The 18901-nt window shown below is 36.4% G+C and overlaps 1 protein-coding gene across 1 annotated transcript in view; it reads right to left on the reverse strand.

Annotated features, from left to right (window-relative positions):
- GRM8 (glutamate metabotropic receptor 8) overlaps window positions 1-18901 on the reverse strand; it is a 136816-nt gene that overhangs the window by 79343 nt on the left and 38572 nt on the right. Inside the window, exon 3 of the mRNA XM_032592503.1 lies at window positions 74-1009. Within this exon, the coding sequence (XP_032448394.1) occupies window positions 74-1009 (936 nt within the window). The remainder of the gene's footprint in view (window positions 1-73; window positions 1010-18901) is intronic.

The raw sequence follows: 18901 nt of genomic DNA on the forward strand, positions 1-18901 counted from the left end.
GAAAAGTGGGAAAGCATCCTAAAGAAAGAAGTTAAATCCAGAGAAGGGTTGGCATATGCATTCTTGTACTTACCTTTTCTGCAGACTGGGCTGTACCGAAAAAGATGGGAATGAAAGCTAACCAAATGATGCAGGTGGTATACATGGTAAATCCAATAGGTTTGGCTTCATTGAAAGTCTCTGGGACACCTCTCGTTTTAATGGCATACACAGTACAAGTGACCATCAAGAGGATACTGTACCCCAGTGAACAAATGAGCGAGAGATCAGAAATGTCACACTTGAGCACTCCCCTGGCATTCTCTGGGTCTAGAGTCCGCTGTTCTCCATAGTCAATGATGATGTGGGGGGGGTCCACAACAAACCAGACACACACTCCCAGGAGCTGGACGGAGATGAGGCTGAAAGTGATCACCAGCTGTGATGCTGGACTAATAAACTTGGGGGCTGTGACCGATTTCTTGCCCTGCTCAAATATTCGGTGGATTCTGTTGGTTTTGGTAAGAAGGGCTGCATAGCTGAAACACATGCCAAGTCCTAGAAAGATCCGGCGGAAGGAACATATGATTGTATCTGGTGCTGCAATCATTAAAAAGGTGATTGAATAACAGAGAAAAATCCCTGTCAGGAGCACATAGCTAAGTTCTCGTCCCGAAGCCCTTACAATAGGTGTGTCATTATAGCGGACAAAGGTCACGATCACAAAGGTGGTGGCGATGATTCCCAATATTGCAACGAACACAGGCACCACAGCCCAGGGAGAATGCCATTCTAGTTTGATGATGGGAATAAGCTGGCAGCCTGTGCGGTTGATGTTTGGTCTCTGATCCAAAGGGCAAAGTTCACAGGAGAGCTCATCCACCTGGTAGTTGTAACCTTCACAGCGCTCACAGTGCCAACAGCAAGGGACTCCTTTCACTGTTTTCTTCCTCTCCCCAGGCTTACAGGGCAGACTGCAGACAGACGCCGGGTGAGTGTGTTCTCTATTAGCCCACTGCATGTCTTCCACCTGTGGGGATAAAAAATTAATGAGCTTTCCATTTCCCCCCCCCATTTATAATATCCTAATCCTAGCCACAGGTTTGTAATAAATCATTGAGTGCTGACAGCGCAAATACAGTTTACCATAATAAGAGCCCCATTTCTTTCCCCAATATTGACTTTTTGAAAGTGTTAAATGATTGGGTCCAATAAATCATTCATATCATCAACTTGATGAGTGTCATTAGTTTCCATTTACCTCCTCAATGTTGACCAATCTGACATTCGTAGAAAGATTTATTGGCCCAAACAGTTTTGAAACTCAAGAAAGAAAGAAGGAAAGAAGGAAAGAAGGAAAGAAAGAAAGAAAGAAAGAAAGAGAAAGAAAGAAAAAGGGAAAGGAAAAAAAAAGCCCCATGGAAATAGGTTTTAGAGTTAATCACAAATATAAATGCCAGAGTCCCTGAAACACTGGCTTAGGATATAAACATACATATAAAAGAGTGATCCAAGGCTCTTCACCATATTTAGGGAAATTCAAATCACATTGTATCAGTTTTGAAAGGAAATGGGAAAATTCACTACTTTAATCTCTGATAATCCTCATGTTCTCGTGGTGATAACTATATTAATGTTTTTGCCTCCATTTAAGCATGAAATAGACTTTTATTTCCCCCAGTTTTGCACTTCCACGCTGTGAAAAAGACCATGCTGAATGAGATAGCTTGATGGCAATGTTTCTAATCGAACAAAAGTAGTCTTATAAGTGGCTTAAAGCAGTGAAACTGGTATAAATGAGAAAGTCACCCTAAGGTGCTTAGTATCTACTCAGTCTTCAGGTTCCACCTTCCTCTTTTGGATTAAATCACAGAATACCTCTACTAAAATAAAATATTATTTTAAGGGTATTCTGCCAATCATTGACCTCTTCTTTGATTGTTTACTAAAGGCTCTGGACCCAGTTTCAACATGTATGGGGTAGGGAAGAGGAGGTTTCCCATACCACCAAGCAATCTTAGACCCCTGCCGGGCATCCTATAAGTTAACTCAATTCTGACACTAGCTATCGGGCAATAGCATCAGATCCCACAGGTTAAGGGCTCGGGCTGCAGGACTGTCCCCTCCACTTCAGATATCAGCTATAAGTCCAGGTTGTTACATGTGCAGATTCTGAAAGACCTATAGATTGGAGGTTCCAACAATACCAGCCTTGGGTTCAATTAGTGTTCTAGAGCAGCTCACAGAACTAGGACACACGTTACTTACTAGATTACCAGTTTATTATAAAAAGGATATACTTCAGGAACAGCCACATGGAAGAGATGCATAGCGGAAGGTGTGTGGAAAGGGCACAGAACTCCAATGTTTTCTGATTATGCCACTCCCCTCAAATCTTCACCTGTTCACCAACTTTTAAACTCTCTGAACTCTCACCTTTTGCGACTTTATGGAGACTTCATCACATAAGCATGATTAATTGAATTAGTGGCCATTGGCATCGATTCAACCTTTAGCCCCTCTCCCTTCCCAAAAGTCTGGCGTGGGACTGAAATTTCTAATCTCCTACTCACATGGTTGATTCCTCTGACAACCAGCCCCCAACCGTAGGTTATCTAGAGGGTTTCCAAAAGTCACCTCATCAACATAATTAAGACACCTTTATTGCTCTTATCACAGAAAATTCCAAAGGTTTTAGGAGTTTGTGTCAGGAATAAGGTCAAAGACCATATGTTTCTTATTATAAATCATAATACCACATTTACCTTATTAGAAACACAATCATTTTAGCAGGACACTAATAGTACAAACTGGAATTATAGATCATAGGAGAGAACTTACGAAAAGTAGCTACTATAAATGGTAAGTTCTATGAACAGTGATTGACACACAATTTGCCCTCAAATATTTGCTGAATTTGTGAGAAAGAAGGACAGTGTACAAAAGAAAACCAAAGGTCCCAAATGGCATCGTGTAGGTTAAAGCCCCAAGTCTTAAACTGGCGTTTACTACCTAGATCTAACTGCAGTTTCAACCTTCCCCAGTAATGTAGTCTTAACCAGGTCAGTCAGGAATTTTCTGATGGATGAAAGTAGTCTGCCAATGGGCCTTCTCCATTCCCCAAAGGAAGATGAGGTAATCTGAAAGATAAGACCTTCTCTTCCCCCTAAGGGAAGGTGACTTTGCCTGGAACAATCCTTTCTTTTCTTTTGCTTACAATTTTTTGCCTGACCCTCCTTCTGATATAAATCTCCCATTTTGCACAACTCCTTGGAACACACCTCTACTTGCTAGATGAGATGCTGCCTGATTCATGAATCATTGAATAAAGCCAATGAAATCTTCTAATTTACTCATCTGAATTTTGTTTGTTAACAATAGGAAGCACACCACAGCAAACCCCAGAGGAAGAAGGGGTCAACTTGATAGTACTGGGACCCAGTAACAGAAGGTTGCTCAAAGAAGCACAGAAATGGGAGCCCAAAGAACATTTAAAAAACAAAACAAAACAATACACAACTTATTTTCCCCAAGACCAGCTCTATTAACAACCCAAAAGAAGAATTACCATATCCTATGGTGGTCTGGCTCCAAAATGGCTCCCGATAATCTCACCTCCTAGAATTCGTGAACTCATGTATTTCCCCTCCAACTGTGAATAGGGTTGATTTATGTAAACCAAAGTACATACCAGAAATTATTACATGTGATTTCTGAGACTATTCTGAGATTTCTGAGAATATTTCTGAAAAAATATTCTGGTTTCTGCCCTGCTGTCTCTTGGATCACTCACCCCAAGGGAAGAACCACAGTGTCATGAGACCTTCTCAAGAAGCCCAATGTAAAGAACTCAGGCCATCTGCCGACGACCGGCACCAACTTGTCATGCATGTGAGGGAACCACCTACAAAACAACCTGTCTGGCTGCACTCAAGCCTTCAGATGACTACAGCCCCAGATGATACCTTGACTGCAACCTCATGAGAAATACTGAGCCAGAAACACTCAGCTAATAAGCTGCTTCTGAATAGATACTGTGTAAGATAACAAATGTTTTACTGTCTTAGGGTGTTAAATTTTATAATTATTTGTTACACAGCAATAGAAAACTAATACTACTCAAAATAAGCTTATCCCCCCATCTGTGACCACCACCAGTGTAACGTTTTATTGAAATTCTACTCAGAAGGCAGTGACGCCTGTCATTTACCAAAAATATGCCCCAAACTGGCTCATTTTGGCAATATAATTTCATCACCTTATGGTTCCCTCTCTTTGGGAACATGCAACTGAGACTATTCTCATGAATAGATCTATCACTTAAGGATGTTTTCTTTTCTTGAATGTGGGGTGAGTGATTGAGGATAGAGAGCTATAATCTCCAAGCTCAATACTTGCAGAGGTTGATTTATGAAAACAATAGTACATACCAGAAACGATTACATGTAATTTCTGAGATGAGGTCATAAACAGTATCTTGGCTTCTGCCTTACTCGAGGTGGAATAGAAAATTCATGCCTGTTTAATTTCAAATGTTCTCCTTTGAGAAAATAGTGGTACTTGATGTGTCATAAGGGCACTCAAAACCATTAGCTCTTACCCTGTCTTTTCACCACAAAGGTAAAGCAATCTATCACAACCCAGCTAATTTTCTATTAGGTTTTAAAGATTTAGAAAAGCTATTTTATTTATGTATAGAATTCCATTAGGGAAGAAAAAAAAGTTAAATTGGAAACATACAGTGGTTTCTCTTGAAAATATTGAGAAAAATGAAATGCTCCACAGAATGGCAAAAGTATTGATTTTATACCCTAATGGACTCCTAAAAGATAATAAAATACTTTTGTGAAGGTTATATTTCATAGCTAATTATTGTAAAACCAAAATTGCATTTTGTTTGGGGTTTCTATAGACATATGAGGTTATTGGAAAAAAAAAAGGCAGCCAAAATCTCAAAAACATTAAACTTCAAGACTGGTAGAGACTTTAAAGGTCAGCTTTCTAACCACATGTATAATTCTTTAATTCTTAATACATTTCATTTTCCACAAGGAAATAAGACTTGTTAACAAAGAGATACACTTATATAAGGTAAGCCTCAATACATAGGATAAATATTTATCATTATGAGCCAAATATTAAATTTTCCATGATCAATTTCTGTGTACTGAACGAATAGAAAACTATTTTTCATAAATAAAAAATAAAGTTATAAGATAATGGGAAATACTGCAATACTTTAAATAGTTAAGAATTTTAAGAAAAACACCCACAGTCAAACACTACATATGACTTTTCTTAATATATTAATTATATTTTGTAATTATATATTATATTTATTTTATATAATTATATATTAATTATATTATATATCATAATTATAATATAATTAATATATAATACAATTATATATTAATTATATTTTTGTAAATGTGATACATACACATGACTCCATTTTCATCAAGGAATCTATTTATATATAACTGTACTGTGTTTTGATGCCATAGTTGAGGTCTGGGAACCAACCAATACCTCAGGGAAGGATAAATAGCAAATAGTTGAATCATGATCTTATAAATACTTTAATATTTGAGATAAATAATTTATTTTGCATATGTTAAACAGTGATTAAAAACAATACTACTAATTTACTGAGAGTAAATTAAACAACCTCTAATTTTCACAGCTGTACTATAAAGCATAAATAAAGATCATTCAGCCCTTTTGCGCGACTTTATTAACAGATTATACCATCTTTCTTATGAGTGTCCATACATTTTTAAAATTTGTCTTCCTTGTCTTTGACATTATTCTGATATTAGATTAGGGTTTCTTTCTAAAATATATAGTCTAACAAATGGATGATAGTTATATAGACAGACCTCCGGGGACAAAACCATAACCCATTCCTGTCTTGACAAAGTTTACCAACAGTGATTCATTCTGTACGTTCCAAGCCAGTACATCTCATAGAATATGAGCCATCAACTGGTTTCTGCTGTCAAATCCAATTATTACTGCAGACAAATACACCAGCAGCCAAAAACCCAAAACTTTCTGAGTGTGTTTCTTCTTCTTTTTTTAGAGAGAGAGATAAAGAGTGCAGGTAGGGCAGGGGCAGAGGAAGAGGGAGAGAGAGAATAATCTCAAGCAGGCTCCATGCTCAGCACAGAGCCCGCCACGGGGCTCTATCTCACGACTGTGAGATCGTGACCTGAGCTGAAATCAAGAGTCAGATGCTCAACTGACTGAGCTACCCAGGCACCCCTTGTGCTTCTATTTTTTAACCTTTAATCTTTTCAGACCAATCAACCTAGAGTAATTATTCATAAATTCTTTAAATAGACATTATTTTTCAGAACAATTTTCTTCTGTGTAGTTTTAGTATCTCTCGAAAAACAAAAAGACTATGTTTCCAAATTAAAGGCTCCATTATAAATAATAATTTCCAGTATTCATTATAAAATCCTTACTCAATATACCTCTATTATAGTATTTTCCCCATATTTTAAGTGGTATCTTCACTGATGTGATTACTATACATGTGGGAACATTTTAAATACCAACAGATAACTGATATAACCAGTCATACCATTCTGAATTACCTCTTTTCCTTTTGCTCTATACATAAGCACAGTATCGATAATTATTTTGGTGACTAGTTTGCCACCCCAGGATTCAAACACCCAACTCTTCATATGACTTTATGTCATATCTGCAAATATTTCCAGTGAAACTGGGCATTTTAAAAAAGCTTTAATTACTAATTTCCACATAATCTGTAGCTTTAACAAGTGCACTAATTAGCCTAAGTATTTAAAATGTCAAACTTTCGTGTATTTTGTGAATCATGATTCACATATGAGTGAATACATGTTCCATAGTTAACCTGATAATACAACTCAAAATAAAGTTTCTCAGTATATTGGTGTATATATATATATATATATATATATATATATATTTTTTTTTTTTAAACCTTTCTTAATGTTTATTTTATTTTTGAGACAGAGAGAGACAGAGCATGAATGGCGGAGGGGCAGAGAGAGAGGGAGACAAAGAATCAGAAGCAGGCTTCAGGCTCTGAGCTGTCAGCACAGAGCCCGACGCGGGGCTCGAACTCACGGACTGTGAGATCGTGACCTGAGCCAAAGTCGGACGCTTAACCGACTGAGCCACCCAGGCGCCCCTTGGTATATATATTAATACATGAATATATATTGCTTCCTTAATATTCATCCATTTCCTTTGGGTCACACATAGCTTTCTACTCATTTTCAAAGTGGTGACTACTATTAGGGTCCTTTGAAAATCTAATACTTACATGTGAGACGATCCGTATATTAAAGTGATGATTTTATATAATATTACATATCCATATAACTTTTAAAAATGCAGACTTCTCAGGGCATCTGGGTGGCTCAGTTGGTTAAGCAACGGACTTAGGCTCAGGTCATGGTCTTGTGGTTTGTGGATTTGAGCCCTGCGTCAGGCTCTGTGCTGATGGCTCAGATCCCGGAGCCTACTTTGGATTCTGTGTCTCCCTCTCTCTCTGCCCCTCCTCTGCTCATGATCTCTCTCTCTCTCTCAAAAATAAATAAACATTAAAAAATGCAGATTTATCCTATTTAGAAGGACAATTTAAAATAAAGTTCATAAAATTTTATCATCAAAAAAGTAAAATACTTCAGAATAAGCAAGTAAAGTGGAAATTTTTTTTCACCAAAACCTATAAAATATCATTTTAAAAAATGAAAGAAGACCTAAATAAGTGAAAAGAAACCCCATGTTCATGGATAAGATGCTAAGTCAGAAACATTCCCTAAACATTAATTGACAGATCCAACATGATCTCTATCAAAATCCCATCTGGCCACTGCAGAAATTGACAAGCTGATCCTAAAATCCATTCAGAAATGTCAGGGACCCAGAATAGACAAAGCAATCTTGACAGTGAAAAATAAAGTTGGAGAATTCACACTTCCTGATTTTAAAACTTACTACCAAGCTATAGTAATCAAGACAGCATGATACTGGCATAAAGATGGACCAATCAATGAAATAAAATTAAGGACCCAGAAATAATGTCTCACATGTATGGGCAATTGATTGTTAACAAAGATGCCAAGAAAATTCAATGAGGAAAAATAGTCTTTTCAGCAAAAGGTGCTGGGACAAGACATGACACCAAAACCTTAAGAAACAAAATAGAAATAGATGAATTGGACTTTATCAATAGTAAGTCCTTTTGTGATTCAAAAGATGCCTTTATGAGAGTGAAAAGACAACCCACAGAGTGGGCAATATTATTTCCAAATTGTGTATCTGATAAGAACATATATATATATCATGAGATGAAATTTAAATTTTACTTTTTTTTAAGGCATCTGAGTATATATTGAATTTTTTCAAATTCTTAAATTCCAGTTAGTTAACATATAGTGTGATATTTGTTTTAGGAGTAGAATTTAGTGATTCATGGGACACCAGGATGGCTCAGTCGGTTAAGCGTCTGACTTCAGCTCAGGTTGTGATCTCATGGTTCATGGGTTCGAGCCCTGCATTGGGCTCTGTGCTGACAGTTTGGAGCCTGGAGCCTGCTTTGGATTCTGTGTCTCTCTCTCTGCCTCACCCACCTCTCACTCTGTCTCTGAGCTCTCAAAAATAAAGAAACATTAAAAAAATTAAAAAAAAGAATTTAGTGATTCATCACTTACATGTAACACCCAGTACTCATCACAAGTGTCCTCTTTAATACTTATCACCCATATATTTTTATAGACCACACACACACACACACACACACACACACACACATATATATATTAAAAACTCTTAGAATTAAACAGTTAAAAGACAAATAATCCAAACAAAAATGAGTTAAAGAATTGAAGAGACATTTCTCCAAAGAAGATGTATGAATGGCCAATATGCATATGAAAAGTACCCAACATCATTAGTCATCAGGGAAATGCAAATACAACCAAAGGATCCACTAGGATGGTTATAATAAAAAGTGCAGACAGTATCAAGTGTTATTGAAGATGTGAAAAAATTAAAACCCTTTACATTGCTTATGGGAATTTAAAATGGTTCAGTTATTTTGGAAAACAGTTTGGCAGTTCCTTGAAAAGTTAAACATAGAGTTGCCATATGACCCAGCAATTCTACTTCTAAACAATTCCAATCCAAGAAAACTGAAGGCATATGTTCGCATAAAAATCTATATAAGAATGTTCAGGGTAGCATTATTATAATAGCCAAAAAGCAGAAACAACCCAAATGTCCATAAACTGATGAATGGATAAACAAAATGTGCTATATCTATACAACCAAATATTAAAAATAAAAAAGGAATACAGTATTAAAAATAAATAAAAAGAATAAAGTACTAATACAGGCTATAAAATGGATGAACACTGAAAATATGTTAAGTGAGAAAAATTAATGACAAAGACCACCTATTGTGTGATTTTACTTTATAGGAAATGTCCATAGACAGACAATAGACTGATGACTGCCAGGGGTTAAAGGGAGAAGGGAACAGAGTGAGTGCTCAAGGGTACAGAATTTCTTGGGTGGTGATGGAAGTGGCCTAAAATTAGGTAGTGGTGATAGATGCACAACTCTGTGAATATACTGAAAAATACTGAATTATGCACTTTAAAAGGACATATTTCATAGCCTGTGAGTGATCTCGGTAAAGCTGTTATTTTTAAAAATATGCAAATTATTTAACTTGATACATTCAGGTATTATTAATGCTGGGTATTATTTGTTGCATAAAAAAACATGTTGCAGATTCACTCTGTTTAAGACACAAGTTCAATGTGGGGATCCAACAGTGACAAGGACATGGTCCCCGACCTCCAGAGACAGTGTAGGTAGGGAAAGAGATACACAAAGAGCAAGTCACAGCTCCATATGAGACTCCCTAAAAAGGGGTGAGGAAATGGTGCTGCTAGAAGAGCACCCTGCAGGGTCAGAAAGAAAGAAAAAGGTCATTAAGACCCAGGGGCAAGAAGTCACATCAATCGGAGAAACTAAAGGTACAAAAAATGTCAGGCGTGTAGATTAAAGCATGGGGTGGAGTGGCAAAGAAGATGTGAGATCATGAAGGACATGAGCCACCAAGAAGAGTTTGGATGCTATCTTACAGGTGGTCAAGGGGATCCTTTGGAGGATTCTATCAAAGACAGGGGTAGTGAGTTTCATTGTTTAGAAGAATCGTGGGCTGCAGAGTGGAGGGAAGACTGATGGAGTCCAGGACTCGAGACAGACCAGTCACACTGAGGCTGCTGCAGAATTCCAGGTGACAGGTGGGGGCAACAGGAATCTGAGGGTGTAGAGTGGCCAGGAAGGGCTCTGTAAGCAGGTTTTCAGACTTTACTCTCCAGCCCATAGACAGCGATTAAAGGATTTTAAGCAAATATATGGCATGATTATATATATATATATTTATACATATTATATTTGTATGGCATTATATACATTATATACATATATATGTATATAATATATACATAATGTATATGTATATAATGTATATACACATTATATATATCATATATATGTATATGTACATATATATGTATATAATGTATATATGTTATATACATTATATGCATATATACATATATATATTTATATATATTATATTTGTATGGCATTATATACATACATATATGGCATCCAGACACCCAATTTAAGAGTCATTCTTAGCATTCTCTGGTGTGTACATATATATATATATATATATAATATTTATATGGCATTATATACATACATATATGTCATCCAGACACCCAATTTGAAAGTCATTCTTACTATTCACTGATATATATATATATATATTTATATATTTACATTTATATGGCATTATATACATACATATATTATATGGCATCCAGGCATCTAATTTAAGAGTCATTCTTAGCATTCGCTGACTCCCACCCCTCATGTCTAATCAATCACCAGCCACAGGGCCTTGCATGATCTTGCCCCTAACTCCCAGGTAATGACTGACCATTACGTATCAATCCTCCCGACTCCCCTATTACACATTCACACAGCATCTTGTAGTCTCCTTCAGTGGAAGCTTATAGTATGTAATTATGTATTTATTTGTTTGGTTTTCTTTTTATTTAAATAAGTGGTTTTATAAATGTTAGGTTATGTTCCTCAGAATCGCTTAAGGGGTTTACTTAAAATATGGATCCCCGGGCCCCAGTTCTTAAAGATTACAATTCAGTAAGTCTGGGAAGGAACCTCAGGTTGGGATTTTTAAAAGCCCTTCTTCCTGTGATTCTGACAGATGTAATTAGTAAACCATACTTTTCTAAGCAGTAATTTAAAATTTATTTTCCTCAGAAGAGTAAGAGCCAAGTCTGTTTTTCTACTGTTGTATCTCAGAGCCAATTGTGGTGACTAACTCCCAATAGGTATGAAAAAATATAGTTGAGTGAAGGAAGAAGGAACGAAAGAATGAGCAGGTGATGGTACCTTTCATTGAATAGGGGCATCCAAGGGAATGACTGGTTTTAAAAGGTAGATCATGACTTGGTTCTCTAGGAGCTCAAAATCCCAGTGAGGCTTCCAAGCCAAGAAACACACAAATCAGATGAACACTTGAGCTGTATTCATGAGTCAGGTTTGCAGGAGGTAAAGATTTCAAAGACACAGTCATGTGCAAGGCAGTTGAGACCATGAATATTTATTAGTGAATTCTCATCCACAGAAACAGGGATAACGTGAAGGGAAGACGGCACAAAAGGAGGCCTGGAAAGAGCAACTTTTAAGGAGCAGACTCAGCAAGATCAGTAAAGGAGGATGAAACAACATGGCCAGATGTAAACTAGGTAAGAATATAGTCCAAGGTCCATGAAACCAAATAGATAATTTAACGAATGAAGACATGGTTAGTGATGTCCAAAGACACAAATTTCCTGAGGATAGGATTTGAAAAGGGAACGTCCCTAGTTACCTTCATGAGAGAAAATTCAGCTTTTGTGTGAAGTCTTCTCTTATCTACCCCATACCAGGCAGGTAGGTATGTTTCTCCCTTGTATTTCATTATAATTCATTATGTATTTTATCATAACTCTTTGAGATTATATTGTGATTATCTGTTCATGTGTCCATTTCCCCACTAGACTGAGAGCACAATAATCTAAGGTCAGATATTTTTTTATCTCCTTTTAGTTTTAAGACCTAGTAGTCAATAGAAAGTCAATGTTTCATAATACATAAATTGATTAATAAATAGAATGTACAATAAATACAGCTATGATTATAATTACTCTCCATTCAGTGTTTTGAATAGGCATGGCTTTAGGCAGTAGGCAGATGTGGGTAGTAAATTTATTCTTTCCTCAATCTGTGTGGTGTCTATTTCATCCATACCCCTAGAGAAGCTAATTTGGGGGAATTATGCACTCTGACACATACCTCACAGGCATATTGGAAAGATCTAATGAGTTAGTATCTGTGAAAGTGTTTTGTGAACAGAAAATGTAAAAGACAGGTGGAAACCCCACATACATTTCAATTTAAGACTGAGAGGCAGCACTGGAAAAGGTCCTCATGCTCTACCTATAATTAAATATAGCTGCTCTGTCCAAAAATTATGTTAGCAGCAACAAACAAAAAGCCACCATATCTGGATTTCATCCAGATCTGCTATTTCTTGCTTTTATTTTCCCACAATCTCAACTCTTTTTTTTAAGTTTATTTATTTATTTTGAGAGAAAGAGCACAACTAGGGGAAGTGCAGAGAGAGAGAGAGAGAGAGAGACAGAATCCCAAGCAGGTTCTGTACTGTGAATGCAGAGCCTGATGGGGGGTCTGGAACTCACGAACCATGAAATCATGACCTGAGCCCAAATCAAGAGTCAGACACTTAATGGATTGAGCCACCTAGGCACCCCCCACCCACAATCTCAACTCTTAATGGCAGTTCCTGGTAACTGCCACATGAGATGCCCATCTTTCACCCATCTCTATGCAGAGAAAACCAGCCAGATGAGTGCTTTCTGTCCTGGGCTTTGAGCTTGGAGAGGATGGCATCTTTAAGTGTGCATGTTGGGGTGTGTGTTGTGGAATGAATGGTTTCAGGGAAGAGTATAGGAAGTCAGACCCACAATACTTCGGATGAATAAGATACACTAACCCTATGACAGAGTTTCACCCCTCCATAGTGCATATGCAAATATACAGGTAGAATGTGGTATTTGTAGCAATAGTATTGAACGATTTTTTTTCTTAGTTTTAAATTTGTGATAAAAATTTTACTTTGAATTCTATGGTTTAATCATAAACCATGGACCTACAACTATGTGTTACTATGTTATAATTATATTTTAGATGACCAGAATTAGTTTCAAATAATTTTCTTAGGTTTCTCTTCATATAGGATTAATTCACCTGAATGTTTACATAAGTGACTATTTGAACTCCTCAGATGATTTGATATGTTAGTTCTTTTCTTAGTATTATTTAAAACTGTTCATACTATTAATTTAAAAGTTAGCAAGATCTTAAAATGTGACTTAGATGTCATATGTAGATAGCCACATTAAATACATTATGCCAATACTTTGTGATGACTAAATTCAATTAAGCAGATCCTTCATTGCCAATACTAAGTAGAAGTAAATACGATGCAAATCAGCTCAGGAATAAAACTCCCTATGGGCAATTTTGTAAACTTGAAGAATATTCCTTTAATTATTTACATTTCTTATTTTTCCTACACTAAGCTGATTATTAGTGCATGCAGCAACTAAGATAATTTATTACAAAGCATTTTGCAATAGTTTGAACAATATAATAGATTTTCAGTACAAAACACTTCTCTATTTCCATCTTAGCCCATATCACTCAATGTATATTTAACTCAACCAATGGGAAGTTCCAGGAAGTAAATGTCTTCAGAATGTGAAGGGTTCGAAGTGAATTATTTTCAGTGATACACCATTTCATGTTGCTAAGCAAAAGAAACACAAAAGTGATAATTATGAGGGGCACCTGGGTGGCTCAGTAGGTTGAGTATCCACATCTTGATTTAAGCTCAGGTCATGATCCCAGGGTAGTGGGACTGAGCCCCATGTTAGACTCTGCATTGAGCATGGAGCCTGCTTAAGATTCTCTCTCTCTCCCTCTCTCTCTTTCCCTCTGACCCTCTCCCCCACTTGCACTCTATAAAAAAAAAAAGTGGTGGTGATGATGATGATGATGGTGACAATGATAGCTAACATTTATTGAGAGAATACTATGTGCCAGAACCATCCTAAGCAATTAAATGTTTAATGTTAGGTATCCCATTTTGTTTAAGTTGTCACGGAGTGATAGGTAACTGGCCTCACCCACATTATAGTTATTAAATGATGGAGGGGGCCTGAAACCACACATTCAATCACAGCATTTTATTATCTCCACATTTATTACCTCCAAGGGCAGTGTTTGAAATAATAGTCCACGTGGAAGGAATATGGCACATAGACAGAAGAGGCCCTAGACAAGAAGAGGAGATGAATGAGCAAAACCAGGGCAGTCAGTTTACTGGAAATAGAAAAGAAAAGGTGAGTCTAAATCAGACTGAGAAAAAAGAGGCAAAAGTATTTGGTGATAATTTAAAGCATTTGTTCACACCATACCAATGCAAAGACCTTGGGATAAGATAAACCTTTGTTTTGGGGCACCTGGGCAGCTTAGTTGGCTGAACATCCAACTCTTGGATTTGGCTCAGGTCATGATCTCACAAGTTCCTGAGTTTGAGGCCCATGCCGAGGTCCATGCTGTCAGCATGGAGGCTGCTTGGGATGCTCTGTCTCCCTCTCTCTTTGCCCCTCCCCAACTCAAGTGTGCACGCTCTCTCTCTCTCTCAAAAATAAACATTAAGAAAAGATAAAAATTTGTCTCATGGTTTAACTATACTTAATCCTACTGAATCGTATCCCCTCAGAATCATTACAGTGAAACACTATCTCCAGCTATTTCATTCCAAAGAAGAGCATCATAAAATTTATTTTATCAGTTTAGCATACTTTATTCAAACTACTTGTACAGTACTCTTCCTGCCTGAAAGGTGCGTATAATATAGTCCATAAATATATGCACAATTTGGTCATTTATTTGAATTAAAAACGGAAGACAACACTTAAAAACATTACTATTCCACATCAAATTCTTAGGGATTGCATGGCTCTTTCTATATTCTACCCTCATAGAGATAGACATGAAACTGCTAAACATCAACAAAAAAAGGCTCCTGCAGCCAGAGAGAAATAGAGCTATCACAACTGAGACACAGTATAAAAATAAATGACTTCTGAAAAATGGAGAGAACCTGATGTTGCCTTTCAGCCCCAAACCTAGAGGCAAAAGGTTCTTCCTGAGGAGTGCGGAGGAGAATGCAAAGACTGAGAGAGATTAAGACAGAGTTCACTTGGACTCAGCAGGAGCAGAGTGACCAAGCAGAAAAGAACAGAAATGAAAGAGAAATTGAATGGTAGAATAGGAGACTATGGATGGCATATTTGGGGAATATGACTCACAACGGCACACTTTAACGTTTTCCAGAATTGTTTGTATCTGTGCTGCAGTTAATAGGATCAAGCGGTAACTACAGCTTTTGAAATACAATGTAAAGACTTGTTTAGAATGTGAACTCTGAACAACAGCAGACATAAAAACTGAATTATCTGAAATTTGTAGGAAAAGCCGACATGATATTAAGACATGCTTATTCCAACACCGAGTGACAAACAATATATGTGAATTAAGGCAACATAATAAGAAAAGGGGCTCTATGACATCAGAAGAGAAACATTTCCAACCAGCCCTATCTAGCTAAGGGTTTCCTCAATTTACAAAGTAATAATTTATTCACTTATTCAAAAATGTGAATTTCAATAACAATATAATCAACAGAGTAGGCACTAGGAATGTAAAAATGAATGAAGCAACATTTATGCACACAAAGAGCCAATTTAAAAGGGATTAGAATTCAACACTAAAACCATGTGATCAAATATTTGATGTTTGTGAAGCTGGGCTACTTTCTTTCCCCCTAACTTGGCAGAAGACTCGAGATTTACTCTCTGAAGAAGGTAAAACATAGGGTCTCTTGGATACAGGACACCTGGCACAACGAATCCGGTAACACATTTGGGGCGCCTGAGTGGCCGGTGAAAACAGGAATATTGAATCATGAGTTTTCCAATCCTGTTCCCCTACCTGGCTCACCGAGTACTGCCAGCCTAGCTTACATGCTCCAATCAGAGGCTTTAAAAGATCCATCTTTGGGAGACTTTTAGATCCATCAGTCTAAAAGATCTAAACATTCTGACACTAGGTGATTTCCCAGTGATGTCCACTGTTGGCAAACATACTCTTGTGCAGAGTTTTTAATCAGCCTTTTAATGCACCCTTCATTATGAGTGGAATTCAAGGATCACTGGGCACGAAAAATTTTCTACCATGTAAAATAGACATTTAATCAAACAAATAGGAGGAAAAAAACCCAATTTGAGAAAATAGAGGCTATGCCTGGAAAGAAGACCATCTAAAACTTAAAAGCTTCAGAGATTTTTTTTAATGTTATGAGTAAAACAAAAAGTTGTTTCTGTAAGGAAAAAAGGAACATTCAGAGGGTATAAAAACTCTCATACATCAACTATAATAGTTATTATAGAAATATACTTACATTAATTATAATTCATAGTTGTTTATAATTAATTATGATTATATAAAATACAATTATAATTCTGAATTATAATTTCAGAAATGTAAGGCAACAGAAGAATTAGAAGGTGAAGGTAATCTCCTAGAGAGTGATCAAAAAGACATAGAGAAAGAAATCAGGAGAGAATTAAAAGATCAATCCAGGAGCCCTAAGATCTAAGATCTAAATAATAAGAAATCCAGGAAAAGAAAATGGGGAGTTGGGATTATGAAACAAAACATTTTCCTAGAAGGAAATGGTATGTGAAATCCTAGATTAAAAGGTCCTACCAAGCTCCCAGCACAATAAATAAAATATACACATATTAGGGTATATCTTGTTGAGCTTCAGAATAACAAGGACAAATAGGAAACCTTAAAAGATTCTGTACATGAAAAAAAAAAAAAAAAGGAAGAGAGAAAAAGTTACAAAGAATCAAAAGATCAGAATGGCCTGAGAGGAAGGAAAAATGAAGTAGTGCCTTCAAATTCTAAAGTAAAATGATTTCCAACCTAGATTTTGGCAACATGTTGTTTAAGCATAATGTTAAAATAAAGATATTTTCATATATGCAAGTTCTCCAAAATATATGACTTCCATTGTCAGCCTCAAGAAGCTATCGGTTGATGTGCTAAACCTAAACAAGACAAGTAAAGAAGGCAGGGGGCAGTTGGGTTACAGAAAACAGGACACACAACACAAAAGAAATGTGAGGAAAATTACCAGAATTATGATAAAGGGATATTCAGAGATGCAAACTATGCTGTACTCTTAGGTATCCATCTGAATTCCAGAAGCAGGAGAGACGTCTCTAAGAGCATGTATGTAGCTAACTACGTGTCCTCTGGAGAAAAGTTTGGGAATGAACTGGTCTTAAGTATATAAAAAGCAGCACACACAATAAAAACCCCAAATGCTAAGGAACTAAACAATTTTAAAATGATGATTATTAGCTACAAGGACAACAAAAACTTTTTCCAGGAAAGCAAAAGCACTCAAGGCATATAGACAGTATACACATTATGGTATAAATATATTGGGAAGATGATAGAACAGGAAGTGTTCTATGGCAGAAGACATAGAAAGGAGATAACTCCTTTTTTAAAATTTTATTTTAAGGAGATAATTCCTCCTATCCCATAATGAGAAGTCAGTAAAGTGACTTGGCAGAAAAATAAGAAGTAGAAATTAAATGTAAGCATGTTATTTAGAAATACAAAGTAAAACATATCAAGGAACAGTGAAAGTGTTGAATGTAGCTCCTTTGGTCATCTAAACATAGGAGCAGTATATTGGGGGGATGCTGTAATACAAATAAGCCTTGTAAGACCAATGGACTTTAAAAAAAATCCTGTGTACAAGAAAAGTTTAATAAACATTTTAACTAAGAACAAGTTGAATGAAAAGTTAACAAACCTAACTGTAAAAAAAAAAGTGGATGAGAAAAAGAGAAGCAGAGGAGAGCTAAAGATGAAATGCCAACTTCAGGTCACAATCTCACAATTTGTGAGATCGAGCCCTGTGTCAGTCTTTGGCTGACAGTGTGTGGCCTGCTTGGGATTCTCTCTCTCCTTCTCTCTGCTCACATGTGCACACACGCTCTCTCTCTCTCTTTCTCTCTTCTCTCTCAAAAACAAACAAACAAACAATGAAATGCCAACAGAATAGGAAACACTGACGTAAAGGGTATAATTTGCACAAAATCAAATTATGACATAGAGAACAACTTGTAAAACTCCTGAAACCACTGAAGAAAAAAAAAAATAGAGAGATAGAAACAATGCTAGAAAATATGGAAGAAAAGAGAAGACAGAATGTATGAGAAAATTATAGGTAACTAACATATCTACTGGAGAAACCAAAACAACTGTTATGCTAAAATATAATCAAAGGTATGAGGAAGGAAAAGATTTCTCTGCTCAAGAGACCTCTATGTGAATAAATTGAAAGGAAAATTAATGCAAAGGACACTGATTAAACATAAGCCATTTTGGAAGGAGGTACAAGATTAAAGAAAAGCCCAAAACAAATCAAACAAGACTAAAAAAGCGTATCTAGTAAAAAATAAAAATGAGAATGGTCTCAAACATTTCCACCACAACACAAATGCAGAATAAAAAAAGCATAATATTTTTAGGAGAAACTTATGATCATATAATTAATAACCTGCAAAGTTTTCTTCCACATTTTAGAACTAGA

The sequence above is a fragment of the Lynx canadensis genome, chromosome A2 (assembly GCF_007474595.2).
Source record: "Lynx canadensis isolate LIC74 chromosome A2, mLynCan4.pri.v2, whole genome shotgun sequence".
Lineage (NCBI taxonomy): Eukaryota > Metazoa > Chordata > Mammalia > Carnivora > Felidae > Lynx > Lynx canadensis.